Genomic DNA, 24,243 nt, shown 5'->3' with positions numbered 1-24,243 from the left:
CCCAGTTTATTCTGGCATCTCATGAGTCTATGCCTTACAGTTAAGGTTTTAGGAATGACTCTAAGGCTATGCACAAATATAAGCTTGAGAAGCCTGCACATACGTGCAAGTACATTTAGAGTTGAAAGTGCCTATTCTAAGAAGAAAAACTCCCTGCAATTAGGGAAGACGTCTAAGGCATGTTAACAGCTATACTTTACCAAAGGAATGAGTTAACTTACTGCCCAGCCTTTTCTTGTAGACTTTGTCTCAACCTCTACTGCAGTGATTGATGCTGAGACTGTGCCTGGAAGAAGCTCTTGTAGCTAAATAAACATGTCAAAGAAAGGTATTTTCAATACTCCCCTCTGTACAGCTTAATCAGAATTTTCTTCCAAAGCAAGAGAGAAATAACCCTCACTAAAATTACAGATCCAGGCTCCCAATCTAATGTCCTTGAGCTATACCGCAGCTGTATCAACGCCTGCTCAAGCTCATGTATACCCATTGGATCAGAGTTGTCTTTGCAGGCAGTCAACTGAATAATCAAGTTATAAAGCAAGAGGTAGTGAAAGGAAATGAACAGTTTTTCATGTTTTGTACTGCTAAGGTGAGGGCAAAAATATTTCAAAGATAAGGTGACATAATATTTATACCAAAGAGGTATTTTAAAGGGAAAACTGGAAATTCAGTTTGAGGTTGTTAACATTTTAAGAGCTTGGTTCATTACCTGGGGGACATAGGGGAGTGGGTATTTAAAAGTTTTTAAGCAGTCAGAGTTGGTGCCTGATCAGAGTTTCTGGGCTTTTTAGGATCTTACAGGCTGTCACTAGGTGTCAGTCTGCACCTTTGGGTTCCTATTTTTCCTTAGCAGTGTGCTCCTCTCCATCAGCACCCCAAGGGGAATCTCTAACAGGACAAGGTGCATTACAAAAACCTCTTAAAGAATTCTGCAAGTATTGTTTTCTTTATTTCAGCTGTGTTTATTTCAGTCCATGAAAATGTGATTGTTACAAATGAAAACACAAACACTTGGAGGAAACAGGAGTGTTATTGAAGAGTGTTGTACTTACTGCTTACTTAGGACAACCCACGATACCATACAGTCTCAAAGCTGGAGCTACAAAGACCTTCTACTGTGGCCATATGCCTGGAGCCATGTGCACATCAAGCACTTGTAATGCGCAGGTTGATGCCACTACATGTACAACAGAGCCCAGATTTCATGCACAGATAGTTACGATTCACAGAACACGTGGAACAAGATTTCCCTCTGCTTGTGCATACTGGCCAACTACATAGCTAGAACTGCAGATCAGGTATAAACCAACATTTGACCAGCTGTGGGCAGGTTGTGCCTCTTTCAAATACCATGTCTGTGACTTAGACCCAATGGCTTAAGAGACAGTTGACATTTAAGTCAATAGTCAGGTCCCTCCTTAGACACCCAGAACATTTTCTTATTTGAGTGATTTGCCATAAAAAAAGATTTTTATGCATCCAGTGGTCAGATATCTGAGGCTTTCTCTGATCACAGTATCCTGCTAGGATTCTGTACTAACCGTGGGTTGTCCTGAACTATGTGCTGTTTTGCTGCCATAAAACTGTGTGTACACTGACATCCACAAAAACACATGGGTTTCATCATGCTGACCACCACAGAGATGTCTTTTAGGCAATTCACCACCTATTGAAATTCAAAGCTATGCTTTAGGTACTTTGATAGCTTTTTCTGCAGCACACAAGAGCATTAAAGCATCTGAGAATAGGAATTACAGATGCAGCAAGCCACACAGGAAGCTATGCTGTTCAATAGCAAACACCAAGAAAAGAACGTCGCTTCAGGGTCCATTTCTCCTCTTAATTCAGGTACATTCTCCTGTGTAACAGCAGTATGCTTAGGTCTGCCTGAACTCTGGATTAAGATGTTCATGACATCCTTTTCCTCATACAACAGTGTAACTTCCTTTATCTGCTAGCACAAGCATTAAAGCTTTCTGCCTAGAACGTACAAAACCCAACTGCATTTCCTGCAAATCTTCTGACACATTAGGCTGCTGGATTTTTAGGGCCAGAAAGCTCTCATGCTGTGGAAGCCACCTCATCATGTACAACACTGAAACATTATTTGAACCAGGACCTGGAAGCAAGGACAAGCATGTAATCATACAGTCAGGTAGTGAATCATTGTCCTTGAGTAGGTGAAACCAAGAATTCAGGCCTGGATCCAATTTCTCTTCTATATTTGTTTGTACAAGGAAAAAAAAACTTCCTCTCCAGGGCTCATGCCCTCGCCATTATGCTGCCAAGTAGCATTTAATGTTTTGCATTCCCTTTCTGACCCCGTAACAGAGAGCATCTCATGCAACAGGAAACTGTTTCAAGCCAGAGGATTCAGGCACATGCAGAGAGAAGCCCAGAGTTTCACTCACTGCCAGCAACATGGAAGGTGGAAAGGAGCATCTCCTACAATGTAGGCAAGAGCTCTGCCTACTGATGCAGCGTTTAAAAAGGCAAGAGGAAAGAACATAATCTGCACATGCATCAAAGACAGGGCAGGAGAAGCATGTCTAGACAAAGGGACAGGGAGAATCAGTTAAGCTTACATCCCCTCTTAACTTCATGTGGCCTGGTACAGGGTGTTCTGTGTCAGGGTGCAGAGCTGCCTCCATGGCTTATGGTGCACACAGCAGCCAGTCCTGAGTGCGGGATCCCCATGAAACATAAACAATGCTACAAACTTAAGTAGATTTAGGCATGCTCAGGAGCAGACTTTAGGCACAAAAAATTTTACTTGAAAACTTTAAGTACCTACTGACTCCAACTGGCAGCCAAGTCAGCATTTCGGAACTTAGAGGGATACTTGTACAGTACTTAAATGCTCCAGATCTTCTGCAGATATCTGTTGTTCCCCCCGCCCCTCCAGAGTCTTTGAATCTTTGTAAATACATCCACCAGCTGCCAGCTCACTTCTGCTGTTCTCCAGGTTCCTTCCAAATCTCAGCATCTTCTTTGAGGCAACCAAGGCTGCAGTAGAAGTCTCTGCTAACTTGAATAAAAGAACAGAGTCTCATTGCAAGAAGCAGAACCAGCTGCTTCCAGACCAAACTAGAATTTTACAACAGGAGTTACTGACATGTACAGTAAACTTAAAGGATTCTGCAAGGCATAATTGCCACTAACAGCATTGTAATTTTCTCCAAACAGAAATAGTGAGTTTGCCCTGTATCTGTGCTTAGAGGTGACAAACAGCCCTGTGCAGAAATGCTTCCCCCTCACAGAGTCAAGTATACACTGGAGTCATGCTACAGGAGAGGAAGGTGGAAATAGAGAGGGTTTTTTAAATATTGTGTTGATATATTCAACCCATATGCAGTTTTGGGTATTAATCAATACATTTTGACCAAAAAAAAAGAACATGAAAAAAAAAAAACATGACTTGGACCTTTCCTTTTCAAAAAAAAACTTTAACCATATTAAAAAAAATTAAGAAAATACATAACCTTACCATAAGAAGTTTCACAGCTTGAAATTGTACTTTTTTCATGCCTTTATATGTTCATTTCAAATCAACCCCAAATTATTCCCCAGCTGTTTCTTTGGAACACTGGATGGGACAGGAAGTCTCTGCCCTTCTCTGGAGTGCTGAGCTGCAGCTTCTTGGGCTTCTCACACCTTAGGATTTGAGACTGAGTTAACTGAAACACTGGCAAGTATTAGTGCAGACCCTTTACAAACACTAAACTTTGTGATTAGTTTTAGCTGAGACAAGAAGCATCCTGGAGCAAAGAGTTTGAAGTGGCTATAATCCATTTTTTTTCCCCCTTTTACTCCTTTGTTTACAATTGTGCTGATCTCCTGGAGTGAATTGCCCAACAGTCTGAGGCACAAGAACAGAACATGCAGCCTCTGTGTGCCTGGAGACACTTGCCTCAGAGCCTGGGGCTGTGGGTTTCCCACTGCAGCAGGGCTGGGGAACTCAATGTTCGGAGGCAGTAGGGTGTAACTCCCTTCCCTCCAAACCCAGCCAAAGCAGCCTCTCTTTGTGAAGCTGCAAGTCCTGTCCTGGGCTTTCTCCTTGGCTATCCAGGAGATGTAGCCCACTCTGGTAGCAGCAGAGGGCATGAAGAAGCTGGAAAAGCAGATCCTGCAAGGATCCAGAGGGGAGCACAGTGCTCCTTGTTCCCCCTTTTTGGTCCCTGGGAGGGGAGAAAAGAGCTGAGCCTGAACAAGCAGGAGCCCTGTACCTGCTTGTCCTGGCCCCTTGATGCTCATGCCAAGTGGCTGTGGGAACAACCTTGCTTCATTCACTCCAACCAGCCCCACCCTCCCTGGCTGAGCCCACAGCTGGAGCTCCAGCAGGAGCCAGGACAGGTGCAAGTACTGAAAAGCATCCCTTAAAGACACTGTGATCCCTAGCACACCACAACCTTTCTCCTCCTGCTCTCCAGTCTGGGGCACACTTTCAAGATAATTTTCACCATGAAGCTTTCAAGAGCAGACAACTCCAGAAGAGTTTCTCCCACCCTCCTCCACCCATTTCACCTCCCCTTGTTCCTAGCAGACATTCAGTGTCCCAGGGCCACATCCTGCACAGAACCCCCTCCCAGTCCCATCCCCAGAGCCATTTCAGCAGTGATGCTCCACGGAGGTAGCGGGCAGCATGTCACATCGGCTGCTGTACACCACCACCCCAGGTGGGTAGTAAGCCAGCTCTGGCTGGACAGCCACAGCTGCAGACGAAGGTGCAACAGGGTGGGCAGGCATCAGGGCGTGCAGGGCTTGCTCTTCCTGCTCTGGCTTGGTGGTGTCAGTGAAAGGACGCATGGTGGTGAGAGAAGGTGAGGTGATTCTCCAGAGGAGGTTCTTCAGCGCCTTGCGGAACTCCCTGCGCATCAGGCAGTAGAGGATCGGGTTGAGGCAGCTGTTGGAGTGTGCCAGGCACACGCTGATGGGGAAAAAGTACACCTGGGAGAGGAAGTACTCAGCACTGAAGTGTACCACATTGAGTTTGATGAGGATGCCCCACGTTGTGAGTGCTTGGTTGGGCAGCCAGCACAAGAAGAATGACAGCACCACAATGGACACTGACTTAGTCACTTTGGAGCGGCGCTTGGTGCTGGGACCACTGCAGGTGCTGCCAACATGCTTGTCGCTGATGAAGCGCACCAGGAGCAAGTAGCAGAGGCTGATGACAACCAGCGGCAGCACAAAGCCCAGCAGCACCTTCTGGGTTTGGTACAGGCCCAGCCAGAACTGTGCATTGCTGCCTCGACCCTCGGGGAACTTGACAAGGCAGAGGACATCATCAAAGACGGTGGCAGTGGTGGAAAAAATGGCTTGGGGCAGAGAAGCCAGGATTGCCAGCAGCCAGATGAGTGCACAGAGCCACTTGGCAGAGCAGCAGCCACTCAGAGGGTCACCTCGCCCCTGGTTCTTCAAGGCCAAAGCCACAGAGCGATATCGAGCCACACTCATGGCAGTGAGGAAGAAGACACTGGCATACATGTTCATGGCTGTCACATAGGAGACAATCTTACACATTGCCTTGCCGAAGAGCCAGTTGAAATCCAGTGCATTCTCCACAGCCCAGAAGGGTAAGGTCAGCACGAACTGAAAGTCAGTCACTGCCAGGCTGGTCACAAAGAGGTTGATAGAGGACTTCCTCCAGCCTTGCTTGCTTTTCATCAGGTAGAGCACTAGCAGGTTTCCCACCAGTCCCAGGGCACACACCACAGAGTACACCAGGGAGATGATAATCCGCACCACATCGGAGCTGTCTCCCTGCATCCCATCGGCTCGCTCCAAGTTAAGGTTCTTGAAGAACTGCAGGAAGGACACATTGCTTCTGTTGCCCATCTGGCCACCCTCCAGCAAACCCAGTGGCACGTCCCAGGGCTCCCGACCCGCTCCTTCTTTCATGCCGGCGGCCGTCGGGCAGGAGCTGCGCTCGCAGGGCTCTTCCATCCCATGCTCAGCAGGGAGGCGGAGGCTCCGCTTCCCCAGCCCCAGAGCGCGAACCTGCGGAACACAGCGAGCAGCAGAGATACTGCTCAGCGAGGCGGCGTGGCTGCCGCGTTTATATCCGCCCCCGCGGGGCTGGGGCATGCGCGGCGGCGGCGGCGGAGCTCTCCCGGGTGCTGAGTGCTGCGGCCGCGCCCCCTTTTCAACCCCTTCTGCTATGTGTTCCAGCCCCGGCCAGGCAGAGGCGGTCACACGGCTCCAGCTCTTGGCTTTCAGGGAGTTCGTTCTGCTCCGCTGTCCCGCGCTGGGACGGCCGTGGAGTCGGGAGCGCGCGTCGGTAGCTACCCATGGCAAAGGGATGCTCAGCCGACTGTCCCTCCACCTCCTCAAGAAAAAAAAGAGTCCGGCCGGTGTCTCAGGTTCCGGAGAGCATCCCCTGCTCCCCTGCAGCCGTCCCGCGGCGCTTGGGGAGTGCCGGTGGCGCTGAGCTTTGCTTGGCGGCTCCCTTCCTTCCGAGGAAATTTTGCACGCAGCGCGGGGACCCACAATTCACAGAGCCACGGGACGTACCGAGGTGGAAAGGACGCACTCGGACGACTGAGTCCAACTCCTGGCTCCACACAGCATCACTCAAAATGCAAACCCTACCTCTAAGAGCGGTATCCCAACAGTCCTTGAGTTCCGGCAGCTCGGGGCTGTGCCCGCTGCCCTGGGCAGCCTGTGCCATGCCCACCGCCCTCTGGGGCAGAATTTTTTCCTAACCATTCCTGACCCTCCCCAGACGCAGTTCCACGCCGTTCCCTCGCGTTCTTCCAGCACCTTTCCAGCTACGGGGAAATCACAGAGTGGCTGTCGCTGCTTTTAGCGGAGCAGCCGGCGCTGGGCTGAGGCCGCGCTGTCAGCAGCTCCGGCAGCCGTCCGCCCGCAGGGGGCCCCGGCGCACCGGCAGCGGCTGCACCCGGACCCGGAGCTCGGAGCCGCCGGGATCCCCCGCTGCCCCGCGCCTGGAGGCTGCTCCTGCAGCAGAACGGAAAGCAGCAGGTGAGGAGAGGAATCGGGGCTTTCCTCCTCCTCTTCCCATGTTAAACGGAGCAAAATAAGTGCAAATCTTGGAAAGGAAATAGATCCCACACATACTTAAATAAACTACAGTGTAAAGATTTAACAGGTGAACTAATTCTCCATAGTCTCAAAGCAGATTTATTTTACTGAAATTCCTGCAAAGATAGCAATGCGTGTGCTGCTTGTTGCAAGTGGTCCACTTTTCACTCTGTTTTACATCCGTGGTGACCCCGTGAAAGCATCAGCCTGTTAATGGAAATGCTGACAGAGAATGTGAGTAATCTGGAAGTTCTGTGCATCAACTGTATTGCATATAACACAGGAATAACTTAGTGGACTTAGTTAACTGTAATGCTCTGGGAAGGTTTATTCTCCAGACTACTTGCTATGCTAAATACATCAGTACTAGAATGAAAAAAAATTACAACGGGAAGTGGAGGGAAATCATACCTGAATATACATTGCTTTTTGTTATCCGCACAGAAAAAGCTACAGAATGAGAATGGAGGTACCCCATGAGTATACTGATAATGGATTTTGGGCTCAGGAATGCAAGTTCGAGATGCTTGCCCAGGTCTTTTGCTCATATTCTGACCACCAGACAGATTTCTTTATAGCTTCAAATGGTTTGTCTTTTTCTGTCATCACTTTTTTACCAAAGAGAAGAAGTTTTAGAGGCAGTTAAATGAACTTGAAACAGTTAGGTGAATAGTCAAAGAAATATTCACTGAATAACTTATACATCACATCATCAGAACATTTCTGTAGCTGGAAAATATTTCATTTGATTTTTTGAAGAAGTGTTGCAAAATTCATCATACACATTACCTAACGTTTATTATTTTGGGAAATGCTAGCTTCTACTTTCTCCATGTAAATGCAGTAATACTGCCAAAGTCTTGTCATTAGCGCATAACTTTCTGGAGTCTTCCCTCTATCACATCATTGGTGCAACTGGTGTTACTGAATCAACCTTTCTGAAAACCCTAACAAACTTGTGGGGCTAAGGCTTCCAAGGAGTATTCTGATGACTGCCGTACAAGTGGCTGATTTGCTTATTTCTGAAATCTCAAGCAGATGATTTACAGCTTTGTGTGAGGCTATTGGGGTTTGTATGAAACTGTGCTGAAATAATCCACCCAGCTAACTTTGCTTGTTCTCAGACAGTGCTGATCTACACAGCAAATGTAGAAGGCTATCACCAGAGAGTTGCAGTGGCAGCTGCAGTTGGTTTCAACTCTGTTGTATCAGCTGTAAATGTATCCCTACAAGTGCCTCTAAAACAACCTTTGGGACTGTTTCAGATAAGTAAGCCAAATAAACATTTGCTGAAAATGGTAATTTTCTTACAGTATACCCTGAAGGATCTATATTATTTTTTCACTTGCTTGACAAATTTCTTCCAAAAACAAAGGATTGGCTATGATTACAACAGTGGCTGAACTGGCTGTATGCAATTCTACAACATTTTGGCAGAGGGAGATGGGGCTTTGTTTTCAGAATGAAAGGTGGTTTTTTTTTGGTTTGTTTTTGTTGTTGTTGTTGCTGTTGCAGCTGAAAGTACATTTTTGGATTATTGAATATGTCATTATTTCAACTACAGAAACACTGTAGATGGGGCTGTTTCTCAGGGCATTTTTGAGGCTGCAAAACAGTTTTCTTTAATTCTTTTTTTTCTATTCTACATAGCAAAGAAAAGACCAGTAGTATAAAGGTCTTGAATGTATTTCATTAAAAAGAGTTATTAATATTTTACTTAGATTGACTTGACATTATTCTTAAATGTTACATTCTTGCCATAGGATTCTGTTCTGATTCCTTTAATGGCATTTTCTTTTCATTAAAACCAAACCTTTTTTTTTTTTTTTTTTTTTTTTTTTTGTGTGTGTGTGTGTGTGTGTGTGTGTGTGTGCAGGAGGCAGAACTTTCGACTGCCCTCAGTTTGTTAACTGTTACATTTTGAACTGCATTTTACAACTCTGCTATCCCTATCCTGACGGTGAATATTAGGTGCAGTTTGGTGTGTATCCACCACAGGACGGTGTTCATGGCAATGTGAGAGATAAACATACAGCTTTTCTTTACAAAACCTCAGTTAGATAACACAGTCATCATGTCCAAAGGAAAACATCATTGGTAAGCTTCATGGAACACGGTACACTCTCCAGAAAGTGTGGTTTGAATGTAGATATAAATTTTAATGATCTTTGTGGGTCCCCTAGAATTTGAGGTATTCTATGATTTTTTTCCATGTCCTCTCCTCATTTACTTTCTATGCATATTGCTAAGAACATATTTTCATGGCACTAATTAAAAAAAAGAAAAAAAGAAGTAAATTTTGAAGTGACCAACTGCTCCCCAGTTTTGCTTAATACTGTTAATATAGACAGTAAGACCAAATGAGCTTTTAAATTTACATGAACAAAGTGATCATTTTGTAAATTAGCTGACCAGTTACAAATAATCCAAGTTTGAACACTGGAATCTGAATGTAAGCATCCCCCCCAAATTATTTTAATGGAACCACTTACTGCTTTAGAGTTTGTTTCATTCTACTACTTGAATCTGCTTGCAGACGTACCATAGGTGGAATGTAAGCAAATATTTCTTGCATGAGTAACTTAAGAAATTCCAAAAATATTTAGAGTAGAACTGAAATGGAAAGTGGGAGATCCAACACTGTCTCTCTTCCAGTTACCAGAAATTGGCTGTGTTAGGAGACTGCATCTCTAAAGGAGAAAGAGGGGAAAAGACATATATTTAAATGTTATCACATACTGCCATCTAAATTTGTCTCTGAAAAGAACCAGCAGAGGCACAGATGCACTCAGCACACTCTCTAGTGTCCTTGGGATTCAGAGTCATTCTCTCGAAGTTCATTTCCCTGCTAATACTTAGTAGTTTTAACGTGGCCCACCACAACACATGTGATCGATCTCCTTAACATTTCTAATCCAAGCAAATTCTTAAACTGCCTGTGTAGTTAATGGACAGTCAGGCCCAGATGGTGTTTCACCTTGTTTGAGACATATAAGGATGTACCTTCCTCCAGAAGCATCTCTCTGCTGACAGAAGGAGCAGACGACCAAGCATATATTACGTCTTTCAGATCTCTAAACTTTGGGCAGGAGATGTTAATTCCCAATGTCTTCTGCTGGGCTTCATTTTTTTCACAGCTCCTTGATGTTAAATCATGTAGTTCATGGTGTTGTTCCTCACTCCTCTTAACCTCTGCTTTTCCACCTCTCTGCACACATTTACACAAATACACAAAATCCTATGCATACATTTCTTTTACCTGAACTCTGGAGGTCCGCTTACGGAAATTGAAAGGGGCTCAGGTATGGGTGGCTTGGCAGTGTCTCTTGATTGTATGTCCTGACATTTCTGATCTCCTTTCAATAAATGTACAGGCGTTTCTGGGTCTGAGCTGGAGTTACTGAACCACAGTACCATTGCTGTCACAATAATATAACTGATGTTGTGGTGTATTCTTTTTCTTTTTGTAACTGAAGTTGAATTATAAAAATAAAAATAGCCCTTACATTATCAAAAGGTTCTAAAACCTCAGCTTATGATTCTTTTGGAACAGGAGGCAACTAATTAATTCCTTATCATTATATTTTAACAATTTCTTGTGAATGACAACATAGTGTAACATGTAGGTATTTTATTTTCATAGCCCATAAATGCTCTCCTGAGTCAGATCTGCCCTGGGAAGACACAGTTCCATGAATTCTGAGCACTGAGATAGCTGGTCTCAGTATGTCTGCACAGCATGCAAGCACTTTCTAGTTGAGCCATTGCTTCACATTTTAAGTGTACAGCACTCTGTCAGCCAGCACCAGAGTAGCCTGCAAGCTGGAATCCAACTGTCCCCCAGTGTATTTTCTGACATTACACCCAGTGTATGCATATTTGAGTGCTGGCACAAAGCCCAGAAAATTACAGATGTTTCAGATCAGATTCCCACAGTTCTTTTTCTCCATTCTGTATGGTTTTTGCATCTATAAATTTAGGTCATTAATAAAATATAATCAAAACAAAACACCCACATTCTCACAAATGCTCTTGAGTTCCTTAATTCTTTATTTCTTTATCATTTCCTGATTTTTTTTCCTTGCTCTCATGTCTGGAGAAGAGATATTAAAGAAGAAAACATGCAAGGTTGAGAGAGTAAAACCAGTACAAGCTCTGTAGTTTCAGAGAAAAGAAAAAAAAAAAAGCAGAAGGAAAAACATCTCATGCTTTAAGAGAATTATGGGCAATGGGAAGTAACTTTTCCTGCTGAAGAAACCGAGATGGCATCCTGCATAAAATATTAGTTGCCTCATACCAGATAAAGCAAACAAAAAGATGACTGGAAATTGTCGCAAATAAATAATTACGTGCCTCACACAGAAGGACTGCTCTTCTGAATGCCTTCAAGATGTTTTCCAAACCAGTAGTTTGTATACACATGCCCATCCCTTGAATTTTCAACCCTTCTTTCCAGTCCTCATAGTCTGTTCTGCTCATTTTAATTCTTTCCCTTTTTATTCCATTCACTGTAGGCACATCCTTATTCTATAACTTATTTAAAACATTTAATTTTTTAAATGTTAAGTTTTAAAGACATCATATTGATTTCAGGTCACATATTCCTTTAAATTACTTTCAGCGATGTGCTAAATAGGCTACAATTTCAAATGTCACAGAACAGTCTAGTGCCCAATATGTGACTAGAATGTTAAAAAAACCCTAATGCAGGCTTACCAGGAAATTTGTCACTGTAAGATGAAAGATTTGTATGTAAAATACTGTTGTATTAAATAAATATGGTCCAATGGAAAAATCTTTTGGCAAGTGTTGCTGGGTACCAAATAAGACACAAAATCACTCTCTTCTGCAAACTCTGTGCCATTCCATTTGTCATTCCATTAGCCAGAAGAGAGCACATTATGACTCATAAATAAAATATTGCTACTCTTTCACAAATATGTCTTGTTTCCAGAGCTATCATGTCCCAGGCTTGAGAGAAGCCACATTTCTAACTCACTTAGAAATCCTTGGATTTTTAACTCTTTCTTGCATTTTTGTCCTCTGGAGTTTGAGAGGTGATTGCAATTGAGCAAGAATCTTCACCTTTGGGTAACTTCCAACAGAAGAGTGAGCATTGTTAAGCCTTGATAGCCATGAAATGATCCAAGAAACAAGTGGTATGGTCAGTTTTAAGCAGAGGGCTACTGAAAAACCCAGCATTGGTCACAAAGACAGGACAGTGCCCAGATGGTGCCATCAGGAAGCAAAGTGGCTAGGCTGTTACTTTCAGTACTTGAAGGGAGCTCATAAGCAGGAAGGGGACCAACTTTTTACACAGACTGTTAGTGATAGAATAAGATGGGATGGCTTTAAACTAGAAGAGAGGAAATTAATGTTGGACATTAAGAAAATTTACTAAGAAATTCTTCTCTCAGAAAGTGGTGAGGCCCTGGCACTGCTGCCCAGAGCAGCTGTGGGTGCCACATCTCCAGAAGCACTCAAGGCTGGGTTGGATGGGGCCCTGAGCAGCCTGAGCTGGTGGGAGGCAACCAGCCCATGGCAGGGATTGGAACTGGATTGATGCTGTAAACTGCTTGATCAGGAAACTCTCTAAGACTCAAGTTGGAGCGTTAGAAAGCAAGCATTCTTTATTCTCAGTGCTGGATACACAGAGGATGAGCTCCTCCTGTCATGCACACCTTCCACAAAAGGACTTCAGTTTATGTACACACATTCAGAAATTTTCCCAGAGGGACATACATGTTTGATACATGCTTTTGCAACTAACAGATCCAAAGCAGAACTTCCCTTACCTACTCAATACAAAGATTTACAGAACTTCTGCTATCTGCTTGGTACAAGGAGTATATCACCGTTATCTACTCAATACAAAAGCACAGACCCTTCCTGTTGTCTAAACAAACTACAGGGTTATCCACCAACGGATTTACCAAGCTCAACAATATTGCTACAGACTGTATCAGTATGACCTTTGAGGTCCTTTCCAATCCAAACCATTCTAAGATCCTATGAGGCAGAGGCCGTATTTAGTAATCCTCTGTGAAGAGTAGAGAGTGCCCAGTTAAAAATATAAATGTTAAGGTGATTAGAAGCCTTCCCCACGAAGGAATGTGGGGTGATGTTTGGAACTACTCCCGGTATGGTAACACACGCTTGTAACACCAGAGCAACACCAGAGCCACCGCGAGGGAAAGAATGTGGAGGCCGTCCCACGGCTGCTGAAGCGCCAGGTGCTCTGCAGCCTTTGGGCATGTCCCAGCGTCTCAGGCATCGTCTCTTCGGTGGGAAACACGTTACATACGGGCGTGCTTCGAGCGCTTTCGTGTTAGGCGTAGCTTTTGTGAGCGGGGCTGCCTAACGGAGCGGGGATGACGGGCTGCTTCCTTTCCAAGGCCTTTCAGTGTAGACCCGGGAGGGCCGCCTGACTGCTGCGGGCCGGCTCTCCCCGCGGCCGCCGCTGCATGAGGCGGGCAGAGGGGCCGGCTGCCCCCGCCGCCGCCGGTCCGCTTCGCGCGGGCGCGTGAACCCCGTCGGCTCCGAGGCTGGGAGGGGAGTGCACCCGTTAGCATCTCCCTTCCCCCCCCCGGCCCTCCTTCCTCTGCCGGCAGAAATCAGACACCGGGACGGCCCCGCGCAGCCCTTCTGGGGAGCGGCGCCGGAGTGCGGGCGGTGCCGGGAGGCCGCTCCGCCGCTGCCCGGCCATGCCGCGGCCCGGCTGAGCGCTCCCCTCCCGCACCATGCCATGCATCCCGCCGAGCTGGGCGGCGAGCGGCTCCTTCTGGCTTCTCGTCCTTCACGTCCCGGCGCTGTGCGGGACGGGCGGGTCGCTCTTCCCCGACGGAAGGCAAGGTCGGTGGGACGCGGGCGGAGAGAGTCCGGAGGGAAGCAGGGATGGAGGGAGGCGGCCGGGGCGGGCTCCGGCGGTTCCCCGCCGGGCAGCCTTGCTCCGGGATTGCTGTTTTTCTGGTGTTACCCAGGCAGGAGAGGCTGAAATCCGCCGTGCTCTGGCCCCCGCCGTGGTTCTGTCGGCACTACGCAGTTGCCCGGCGTGAGCTCCGGGCGCTGCCCCTGCGGTGCTGCCGGGGCTGCCTTGAGACTTTAAACTGAACATTCACAGCGGTAAAGCACAGCTCTGGCTGCGCCTTCCTGTTGCTTTTTGGAAGTCATTGGGTTATGCTATGTAGATAAAGGCATTCCTGCATCCCAGGTTTTGTTCTTATTCCTCTATAAGAATCATCTCTCTAATTAGCAGTGTCATTTCTTACTACTAAATTGAAAGAGCTTACTGTCTGATTATTTTTATCACTTCTGTACTGCAGCTGCACAGATTGGTGTTAACAGGATATAGCCTGGCTTTGTTAGGACAAGACACAGAAGTTTTGCTCTTGCAGATGACAAAAAAAAAAAAAAAAAAGGCAACCAAGAATTAATCTCATACATTTGCATCTGCCAAACATTTGCAGGGTAAGGCTTATCTAGAGAGGCAGAATACAAGTATCTTGCACCCACAGTTCACCAGGTACCAGCTGTTTCACCCTAAGTCTTCTTTAGGAGGAGAGGTGATGTCCTCATGTTGTGCCAGGGAGGTTCATGTTGGGTATTAGGAAATACTCCTCCTCAGAACAGGCTGCCCACAGAGGTGATGGAGTCACCATCCCTGGATGTGTTCAAAAACTGTGGAGATTTGGCATGTGGGGACATGGTTTAGTGAGTGTAGTGGTGATGGGTTGGCGGTTGGACCTTTGTTATCCTAGCTGTCTTTTCCAGCCTTAATGATTCTATGATTCTAAGTGCATTGAGGACAGCAGGTTGAGAATGAGGATTTGTGTGCTAGAGAAGCATCTCATCAAACACTCCCTGGCCATCGGGCAGCTTCCACAGGTGGCTTAACTTTACCATATCCATTCATAGCTGCTGGACCTCTGGGGTAGCATAACTTAGGAATTCTATGCTGTTTCCAGTTCAAGGAGAGTTAAGAGAAGCAGTTCCCAAGGAAGAAAAGTCATGATTAACTGGAAGACTCTCCCAAGTCATCAAAGTCTTGAAAGCATAGAAGAAAATTTTGCTTTCTGAAAATCTTCCTGATTCAGTCAACACCTGTGGTACTGTCAGTGGAAGAGTGTGAGCACAGAGAAAGTCTTCTGTGTCCCTCAGAGATGTTGGAAAGAAAAAGTTATTAAATGAACTGTTTGGAAAGTAAGCAACAGTTATCCTGAAGTTAGTTTCTATTGGATTCGCTTAGAGTGATTGAATACTATCATTTCATTTCTGTCCCTCAGATAGGACAGGGATAGCTGTGTTAGCACATGGTAGCTGTTTGTTTCCCAGGTATTTAGAAATGGACGTAGAATTAACTTCATTTTATAGGCATCAAATCCTAGGATTTTCTAAACTCTGCATAAAGGGACAGTTCTAAATTTTATTCTTTTCCTGAGAAAGACAGAGTACTGATAGAGGTGAGTGTGAAGCGTTCAACAACTAAGACTAAAACAGCATAGGTTTTAGGTGTGTATGTTCACTCAGCATCCATGGTATGACTGATCAGACAGTTAATGCTGCTATATGACCAAGGCCTCCCTAGATGGCTGTTCCCCAGGATGGGCCTTTTCACAGGAGGGGTATTTCCTGGCTACAGAGCCTTTCTTTGGCTCAGGAAGACTTCTGCCAGAGATGAGCAACACTATTTCCTATCCCAGGGGATCAGATAGTCTGAGGGGCAGATGCAGATGGACTACAAAGATGAAGATGAGTCAATGCAAGTGATTATGTGTCACATTTTAAAGGAATGTTTTCAGAAGAACATATTTCCCTCTAAAATAAATTGTGCATTTTCTGTCCCATGTGACAGACTATGACTGTTTTTATCCCTGTTTATCTGCTCTGTGTGCAGCAGTTCTTAATATAGGCAGTACTCTGGCATGTGTTGTGAGTTTGAATCCTCACAGGAGTGGAACAGACAGCAGTGGTTTTAAGTATTGTCAGATGTTTGTCAAGTCACAGAATTGGCACGGTCTGTAGGGAGGATTCCTCAAATGATTTAATCAATTCTTAGATTTCTTAGGCAAGCCCAATAGGCCTGGGGCTTGTTAGTCCGTCTGTCTGGAATGACCATTGCATGCACTGTGGTTCCAAGGCAAAGAGCTGATTGAACGTGTGTGTCCTGCTTAATGTGATGCTGCGGTCCTGTACAGGGCAATGGTGCAAGCCAGAGTGCCCAAATGGCAGGTGTGGGAAGACAAAATGTTCTTCACACTGGTGCTCCACAAGCCTAAAGGGAGATCTTCCATTTCCTGGCCTGCAAATCTTAAGCAGGGCCATTTGGTGGGCTAGGCTTCCCTGGAGGGCGAAGAGGGCGTGCCAGCCCTGAGGCTAGTCTGTGGTGCTGGAATAGGTTCTCTCTGTTCATGTTTGCTGGCACTACGTTTTGTGGGAGCCTGTAGTGCTTTCATATGAATTAAGAAGGAAGTCTGAGGAAGTCAGTGTTGAAGAATTCCAGCCCTTATTCTTCTGAGGTGTGGACTGCATGTGTGAAGTTATTCTCTCAGTTACCTCTTTATTATTATTCTTTCCTAGAAGAGCAGAAAGACATTATCAAAATTGTGTATCCTATCTTTGTTTAAGACTCTCATCTCCAGCTAGAAATTTTGAGTGGTTAGCCTTAGTATGGAGCTCAGTAAATTGTTCTAATATTGATAGGATTGCCTCCGCTAACACTGATAATGATTACTTGCAGAAATACCTTTCACCTCATCTTGTTAAACTTCACTGTGTTGTAATCTTATTCCCTGTGGTCTCTTGAAGACTTTTTATAATTCATTTCTGTGGTTATATTATTGTATAATATTATTTCAGTATCATTTCACTCTCCAGTGACTAGCATTCAGAAATGAGTATTGAAAGAGTGGGTGCAAGAAGTTGGACTTCTCTGCTTTGATAACCCTGCTGTCAACAAAAGCTTAAGCATTGTTTCTAGTTTTTCTGATGATGTATAAATTGCCCTAACCCCTGCACACTAATTACTATAGTGATGAAATAGAAAACTCCCTTAAAAAAAATTGAAGTCCCAAACCACAAGCCTTTGGTCTTGAATGGAGCTTAACAGTTGAGCCACAACAAGTTAAGGTCAAGTCATTAAGCAGAGTCACACTGTCCAGTGATGGCAATCCACTAAGTCTTCCTTTGGGCCTTTTATTTGATTGTTCCATGAACTGCACTGGAAAACAGGCAAAAGGGAGCTTGATCTTCCAGCACTGTCTATAACCCTGCCTTTGGTTGCGCAATATAAGACATGGAGGAAAATACCCAGAAATTTTGTAACAACTTCTGCAGGTAAGATGTGTTTTGGGGTTTCTCCTCTCTTCCTGGTGCCCGTTCTTCCTTCTCACTGAACTGTGAGGAAGGGAGGGGGACCCCAGTGTATCTTCAGCTGCTAAATTGTCGGGCAGCAGACACCTGCTGTGCTGTCAACAGGCCGCATAAACTCCAGACAGGAGTGTGTGGATTGAGTTTTCAGCTTCTCATTTCCCACAGTGCTCATGCAGACAAGGGCAGGAGGCATCTCTCAGAATTTGTTGTAGGAATGAGTCTCCCGCTGGTGAGATCTGCAGCTATGGAGATTAAGAGCCCACTGCAATGGCTTTTCCTGTGAAGGCACACAGTCACTGTAGGCTGCTGGTATGACTTGCATTAAAAAACATATATTGTGTATTGTGTAGAAGAGTGAAAGAAAAGATGCTACTGAGACAAGGCCATTATTACCCTCGTAGTTTTATGTATATGCTGAGAAGTGTGGTATGTTTTTTTCCTTTTTTTTTTTTTGGTGTGTGTGTGTGCATATGCATGCATGTTTTGGTTTTCGATTGTGAGTATTTCAGTGCATGCGTCTTGAGTGTCCATGGCCTAAGGAAATACGAGCAGTCATGTCCCATGCTGCAGCTAGTGGGGATGAAGGAGATACTTTTCTTCCCAAAGGCAATGAATCCAGACCTATAATCTGTCTAGGCATGATTTAGCTTGTGAAGCTTTGAAAGTGCAGTCAGTGGAGAGAGAAGCGTGTCTAGAAGGATTATTTTAGCAGTCCTAGGGAGGAATAAATGGCTCTGAAAGTTTATGGAGCAGGTTAATTACTTTGTTAATCAGCTTAATTAATGAGATGTAATCACTTTTTGAATGAATGATCGAGAAAGGATGAATTGAAGTAACATGTATTCTCACAATTTCTTTTTGATGTTCAGTCTGTGATTTCTGGGGCTGAAGTAATTATGCCAGCTGAAGATCCTTCTTTTAGGGTATGAGTTCTTAGAATTATGTTTTACATAGTTTTATTATTTGCTTGGCACTTTTAAGTTTTACACTATTTAAAAAAAAACAATACAACAGCAAAATGTCAGAAACAGGTGTACTGTATCATGGTTGGGGACAAGAAGGCCAGTGATGCTTTCCTCTGCTAGTTCCTAATTTCTTCTTCTAGATCATGCTAAGGTGTCCAGTCTTATCCTGGTTGGCAATCCGTATGCAAAAGAGTATAGTTACTTCATTCTCCTTCAAACCCTTTAAAATGCCTTCCTCTACTGCAGCATCTGCCAAAGCTGATGCTACTGATGTGCTATTCCTGTAGCCCATCAAACCACTTAGTAGTGTTTTCTTTTATTTTACCTTATTTGTAAGGCTGTGTCTCCTACTTAAGGTGGCTAGATTTCTAAATGTGTGGGGGTCATCTCCTTGATCAGAGCCTTTCATGGTGAGTGTGCAAGATACAGTGTTCCTAGCTCTTGTGGGATTGGGAATAGGGGTGGGAAAAGTCAATGATTAAACTGTTGACAAAATACTTAAAAATATTCAGCTTCTAAAGTGAGTGTTATGTTGGGAGAATAGAAAGCCCAAATGAGGACTGGATTGCATATGGTCTGTACACTGTCTGCTCTTGTGCCAATAGGATGGCTTGGTGGACTGCTGTCACTCTGGAGTTTTCCCTTAAACCACATGATCTCTGAACAGGATTGCACTTACCCATTTTGCTTCTTTGTTTTTTCCCGTTTCTTTGCAGGGCAATTTATCAAGACACTGCAAGAATACCAAGTGGTTGACCCAGAAAGAGTAGATGCAAATGGACATTTTGTTTCTTTTAATTTACACCATCATATCTCAAACATAAGAAAGAAGAGAGATCTTGACAAAAAAGAGAATGCAGTATATTATAAAATTAACCACAAGGAGAAGGATCTGTTTTTCAACTTGTCCATCCACACGGGATTTCTTTCCCACAACTACATAGTAGAGAGGAGACGTGGCAACCATAGTCGTGTAAAGATTGCAGTGCACTCAGGAGTTCCTTGCCACTTTATTGGCACAGTTCTGCAACCAGGTTCTGGGAGTGGAACAGCAGCAATCAGCACTTGCAATGGCTTGGTAAGTGACGTGACCATTACTGGGGTTCCGAGCTAATTTTGATGTCACTGTAACTGAGGGGAGTGTTTATATATGAATGTGTGTGCTTAAAAACTGCATGAGCCAATCTAAAACTTCAGTGACACAATTCTCTAGAAGAATCAGTTCAGTATTTTGAGTGCAGTTTCTGAAGAAGAGAAACAGTAGGTCAAAAGCTGAAGCTGAGGACCCTTGGGGTTTACTTTTGAGTAGTTGTTTTTTTTCCTCTAGTACTCTGAACTTTTTTGCTATAATTTAAAGCCATTTAAATATCTACTGATTGTTTTGAACCTGTTAGTAGTTGGAGTGCCTTTGCTGTGCACCTGGATGTCAGATTCTGCTTTAGTTTCTTCTAAAAGGAATGTAGCTCAGGTGCACCAGAACTTCTTTACAAACCAAATCACAGGTGGTAGGTGTGGACAGATGGAAGATTTTGATTCAGAACTGCATTGCAACTTCAAAAATAAATGCTTGGGTAGATGAAAACTTACCTAGAGCTTTAAATTCAAACCTGTATCAAATGTAGGCATCCTTCATTCAAAGGAATACTTCTAAGTCTAGATCTTGAAATTTTGTATTTCTCAATAGGCTGTGGTTCGAAGTGAGACAAGGAAGTGGAAGCTTTGTTTTTGTTGTGCTTTGTTTTTTATAAATACTGTAGCTCAGGTTTTCTAGTTCAAGAGGAAGAGGCTGTATGTATCTTGTTGTGGAGGGGAATAGGAGACAAAGATGTGAAGAAGGTGATGTTTTAGGGAGCTGTGTAAAACGGCACGTAGTCTGTGAGAGGCAAAATGCAAAGGGCTCTTAGAGTATGCAAGCAGAGTGGAGTATGCAGGCAGTATGTGCAGCCTGCATGTGCTTTAAAGCCTTGATCATTGTGTGACAAATGGCAGAAGTTTAAAGTGGATAGAGCAGCACATTGATCTTACTTGACCAATGCATCTCAGTTTGCAATAGACTAAGGAATGGGGGCTCACTCTTAAGCCTGAATTCCACACCAAGGTGAGTATCTGTAAAGTACATCTGTTCCCTGCCGATCTATTAATATCCAAGAGAATTCCCTTTTGTTGAGAAGCATGAATCTGCCAGCAGCTTTGGGAACTCTATGGGTTTCAAAGTATCCTAGCGGTGTATGAAAAGTAACATGAAGATGTATGGTGTAGATGAACTGGGAAACTTTGCAATATCACATAAATGACACCAACACTTCTGGTGTATTGCCTGGAGAAGTAGACCATTACTTGGTCAATCCCACCAGGGTTGTAGATCAGGAGTCTTGGAAATTCTTCCAGTGGGGACCAATTTATGAAAACTTCCCTGAATCTCCTTATGGTTGAAGGGTCTCTAAGGTAAAGGTGGTATGATTATATGATAAGTTTCTTTGGTTAATTTGTCAAGTGCTTTGCTGAAACATCTTGGTTAGTCACCATTAGAATGAAAATTTGAAAATGAAACAATAGAACTTCGTTATGCCTTCAGAAGTATTCAGTCCACACTAAGGATTTAAAAAATAATTTCTTAAATTAAATCATAAAGTCAGCCTGATAGTATGTTTCAAAGTGAGCCTTTCATTGGAGTAACAAACTTTTTGAGGTTTACTTTGATTTGAGGTTTTTCAAAACAGTTGGCTAGAGGACTGGCCTGGGGATTTTTGACAAAGCACCTGTATACAAAAAATAGTCTCATTTTTTTTCAAAACTGAAACTTTGAAGATACAGAATCATAAATTAATTCAGATTGGAAGTGGCCGTAGGGGAAAACCACTATAGCTTTGATGGGAAGGTTTATGAATTTTGAAAGTCACTATTCTGAGGAAGTTGCAGGGGGAGTTAGGTCTGAATCTCCTAAGAGTAGGAGAGGAAGTAGAGGAAGGTAGTTTTTCTTGTCTTTCCCCTGATTCTTCATAAGAGACCACGTCACATGAAAACACATTATTATTTTTTTTTTAAATCAGTGTTGAGAAATTGTCATGGTTTTATGATTTTTGTTATCAGTATTCCACAACTTAACATCATGTAGTGTGCTGGGAGCTAAAGAGTTAATGCTCCAGTTCCATGGACTGTCAATTTTCTGGATACCTGGTTCTCAGAAGAGCAGAAGGACTACATACCCCAGAAGACTTTTCGTTTCCATTTTCTGTTCAGAGCGAAAGATAAAACTGTCCACAAATCATGAGATGTGCCCTGTTTTTTTCCCTTTTGTTACTCATCTCTGCGGTGTATGCTCCCTAGCCATCTCACCTTCAGCATTTAAGTAAGGCCTTTGGTTTTTGGGCACTCTCTCTCATTTAATTTGATTTATTAGCTTCAATTCCAAGTCTATTGTATGATATAGTGTTATCTTGCATTCTGAGATCATATTTAGTAAATTGACTTTCCTCCTCAGATCATTGCTGCTGTTTTGTTTTTAGGCCCATCTCTTGCCCTTTCTCCTTTTCCCCCTTCCTCTTTTCCTGGGGCATGGGTCCGTGGGTCCCCCCCTCCCCGTTAGTCATGGAACCAGCCCCAACTGGTCCAGAAACCGTTGACAGAAATACAATCTCATTTTCAGGATGAAAACCTGAGGTTTCTGAGCTGGTTTGTGATGGCCTACTTCCTTCTGAGCTAATGGGTAAATTTTTTCTGTCCTATAGAGTTCCTAGATTTTGCTCTTCAGCACCATATCTATTTCTGCTTTTTTTTTTTCTTATTTTTTCTCCTCCTGCCTGGGAGGTATTGCATTTTTCCACTGAAAATTTTCTGTTTATTCTTATGAGGGAGGGAGAACTGAGAACAGATAAACACCATAGCACTGTTGCACATTACTTGAGACACTAGAAAGCTATCCTGTGAGGAGAAATGGTAAGCTTGTTTACTGTAGGAATTCTGAAACTACTTGATTAGAGTTATATTAAATAGGACAAGTTGGTAAGGATCTCTGGTGCTGAGATGTGAAGAAGAACAAGATGACAAAACAGTATGGTTGGAAGTCACAGAGTGTGATTAGGCAGCAGTAACTGCTGTGTGAATCCTGTGACTTTCATGGGTCAGGACCAGGCTCTGAGCTCATCACCTTAGTTCACCACAGAAAACAGTTTTCTGATTTCGAAGTCCCCAGGGAGACTTCATTGCAATCTTCCAGTACATAAAAGAAGCTAACAAGCAGGAGGGGGACCAACCTTTTACTCATGTAGATAGTGATAGGACAAGGGGGGATGGATTTAAACTGAAAGAGGAGAGGTTTAGTTAGATGTTAGGAAGAAATTCTTCACTCAGAGGCTGGTGAGACACTGGCACAGGCTGCCCAGAGAAGTTGTGGATGCCCCCTTCCTGGAGAAATTCAAGGCTGGACCTGATGGGTCATGTCTTGACATGCCATATAGAGCACACTTCTAATAGTGCTTTGTTTCCGCAGTGCCTTTCAGCAAAACATGATAATGAATTTTTCCCAGAACTAATGCCTTAATTCTCAATTGTGTGTTAGTCCTTGTGTAGCAGTTCAGGTTTGTGTGAGCCTATCCCCTCAGTGGGAATGGGAGGAACCAAAACTCAGAAGTAGAATGAATGAATCCTGAGTTCATGCACTGAGTCCTGTAGAGGGGGGAAGTTAATTTTTCTCTGATAATCTGTCCTCTTCCTTAGGAACAAGGCCCTCTTTTATTCATCAATAGCTCAGTCACTGTTTATAGAATCTTTAGTTGACAGACTCATAAAGGCTTTGTTTCCTTGATGAGTGTTGTCAGTGGACAGTTGTGGCTGGACTTCTGGTAATGTTTTAATCTTCAAAGACTCTTTAAACATTGTCAAGGAAATGGAAGTGCAGTGGAAGAATATTAGCATGGAAATTAAAAATGATCTGTACCTTGTACCTGGTAAGCTTTTGGGCCTTGCGTGGCACTGAATAGGTCAGCAGGTTGCCTCTGTCCTGATGGACATGAGTGTTTACCAGAAGTGTTGCTGTTGTTTGCTGCCCAGGCAACAGCAGTGCTCTACAGTCACAAAGTACTGTTTGCTTATTTATTCCTCCTCCTGCCTCCCCCAAATCAGCATACAGCTTTTTCTTGGCAGTGGTGAGCAGGCAAACCAGACCTCTTGGCTGTATAGAATTGGGTCAAGTCTGCTGCTTGTGCAGGATTTTAAGATTTTCTCCACCACAATTCTTCCTTCTGTGCCTAGCCACAGACAGGGCAGTCATCTGTGAACTCCTGCTTCATGGCTGTATGACAGCTTTTCTTTATGTGGCAGCTGGTGGGAGATGTACCAAGTGGGTCATCTCTGTGCAAGTTGGTGCATACCCTGACGCTTGCAGCAAGCTTTTCATTGAAAAGCAGAATGGTGTTGAGTTTTGCTCAAGTGAAACTGTTCTTTTTGAGGTATAGCACCACTATATGAGACCTGAAAACAAACTCTAACTCTTAGGGAGTGCCACCTTTCTTCTTAATCTTGTCCACTCATAAATATCATTTTCTCTTGCAGTCTTGCTTCAATTTTGAGAAATTCAGCATAATCACTTTCTCGTGCATCCCAGGAGGCTTTTCTACTTAGTGTGAGATACCTTTTCCATGCTGATCTGCAGAGTATCATCTTTGTCCTATGCTGAACTGTTCTGAGCAGATACCACAACAGTATTGCAGACAGTGTGCTCTGTGAGATTAGCCTGATACCACTGTTCTAGAATTTGCTTCTTTAGCCCAGAAAAACGGCAGTGTCTTTCTATTCCACTGTAGTATACTTGTGGCCAGTGAAACTTTCTCTTCAAAAGCAATTGGATTTTGATAATCACAAGTGGATA

General features: G+C 44.0%; 2 protein-coding genes across 4 annotated transcripts in view; one reads left to right on the top strand and one right to left on the bottom strand.

The window, feature by feature from the left end:
* On the bottom strand, positions 942 to 6,102 carry RXFP3 (relaxin/insulin like family peptide receptor 3). The gene is made up of 2 exons (XM_021381338.1): positions 3,488 to 6,102; positions 942 to 3,028 (listed from the first exon to the last, which is right to left on the bottom strand). Exon 1 carries the CDS (start codon positions 6,085 to 6,087, stop codon positions 4,609 to 4,611), a length of 1,479 nt encoding a protein of 492 aa, XP_021237013.1. The 5' UTR covers positions 6,088 to 6,102; the 3' UTR covers positions 942 to 3,028; positions 3,488 to 4,608.
* The window catches only part of ADAMTS12 (ADAM metallopeptidase with thrombospondin type 1 motif 12), a 180,009-nt gene continuing 168,432 nt past the window's right edge, over positions 12,667 to 24,243 (top strand). For all 3 annotated transcript variants that reach the window (XM_021380709.1, XM_021380708.1, XM_021380707.1), the window contains exons 1-2: positions 12,667 to 13,896; positions 19,094 to 19,455. In XM_021380709.1, the coding sequence (XP_021236384.1) occupies positions 13,785 to 13,896; positions 19,094 to 19,455 (474 nt within the window). In that variant the 5' untranslated portion in view covers positions 12,667 to 13,784. The remainder of the gene's footprint in view (positions 13,897 to 19,093; positions 19,456 to 24,243) is intronic.

This window comes from Numida meleagris, chromosome Z (genome assembly GCF_002078875.1).
Source record: "Numida meleagris isolate 19003 breed g44 Domestic line chromosome Z, NumMel1.0, whole genome shotgun sequence".
Classification (NCBI taxonomy): domain Eukaryota; kingdom Metazoa; phylum Chordata; class Aves; order Galliformes; family Numididae; genus Numida; species Numida meleagris.
Note: the sequence above shows the minus strand (reverse complement) of the source record. Positions and strands in the feature narration are given on the sequence as shown.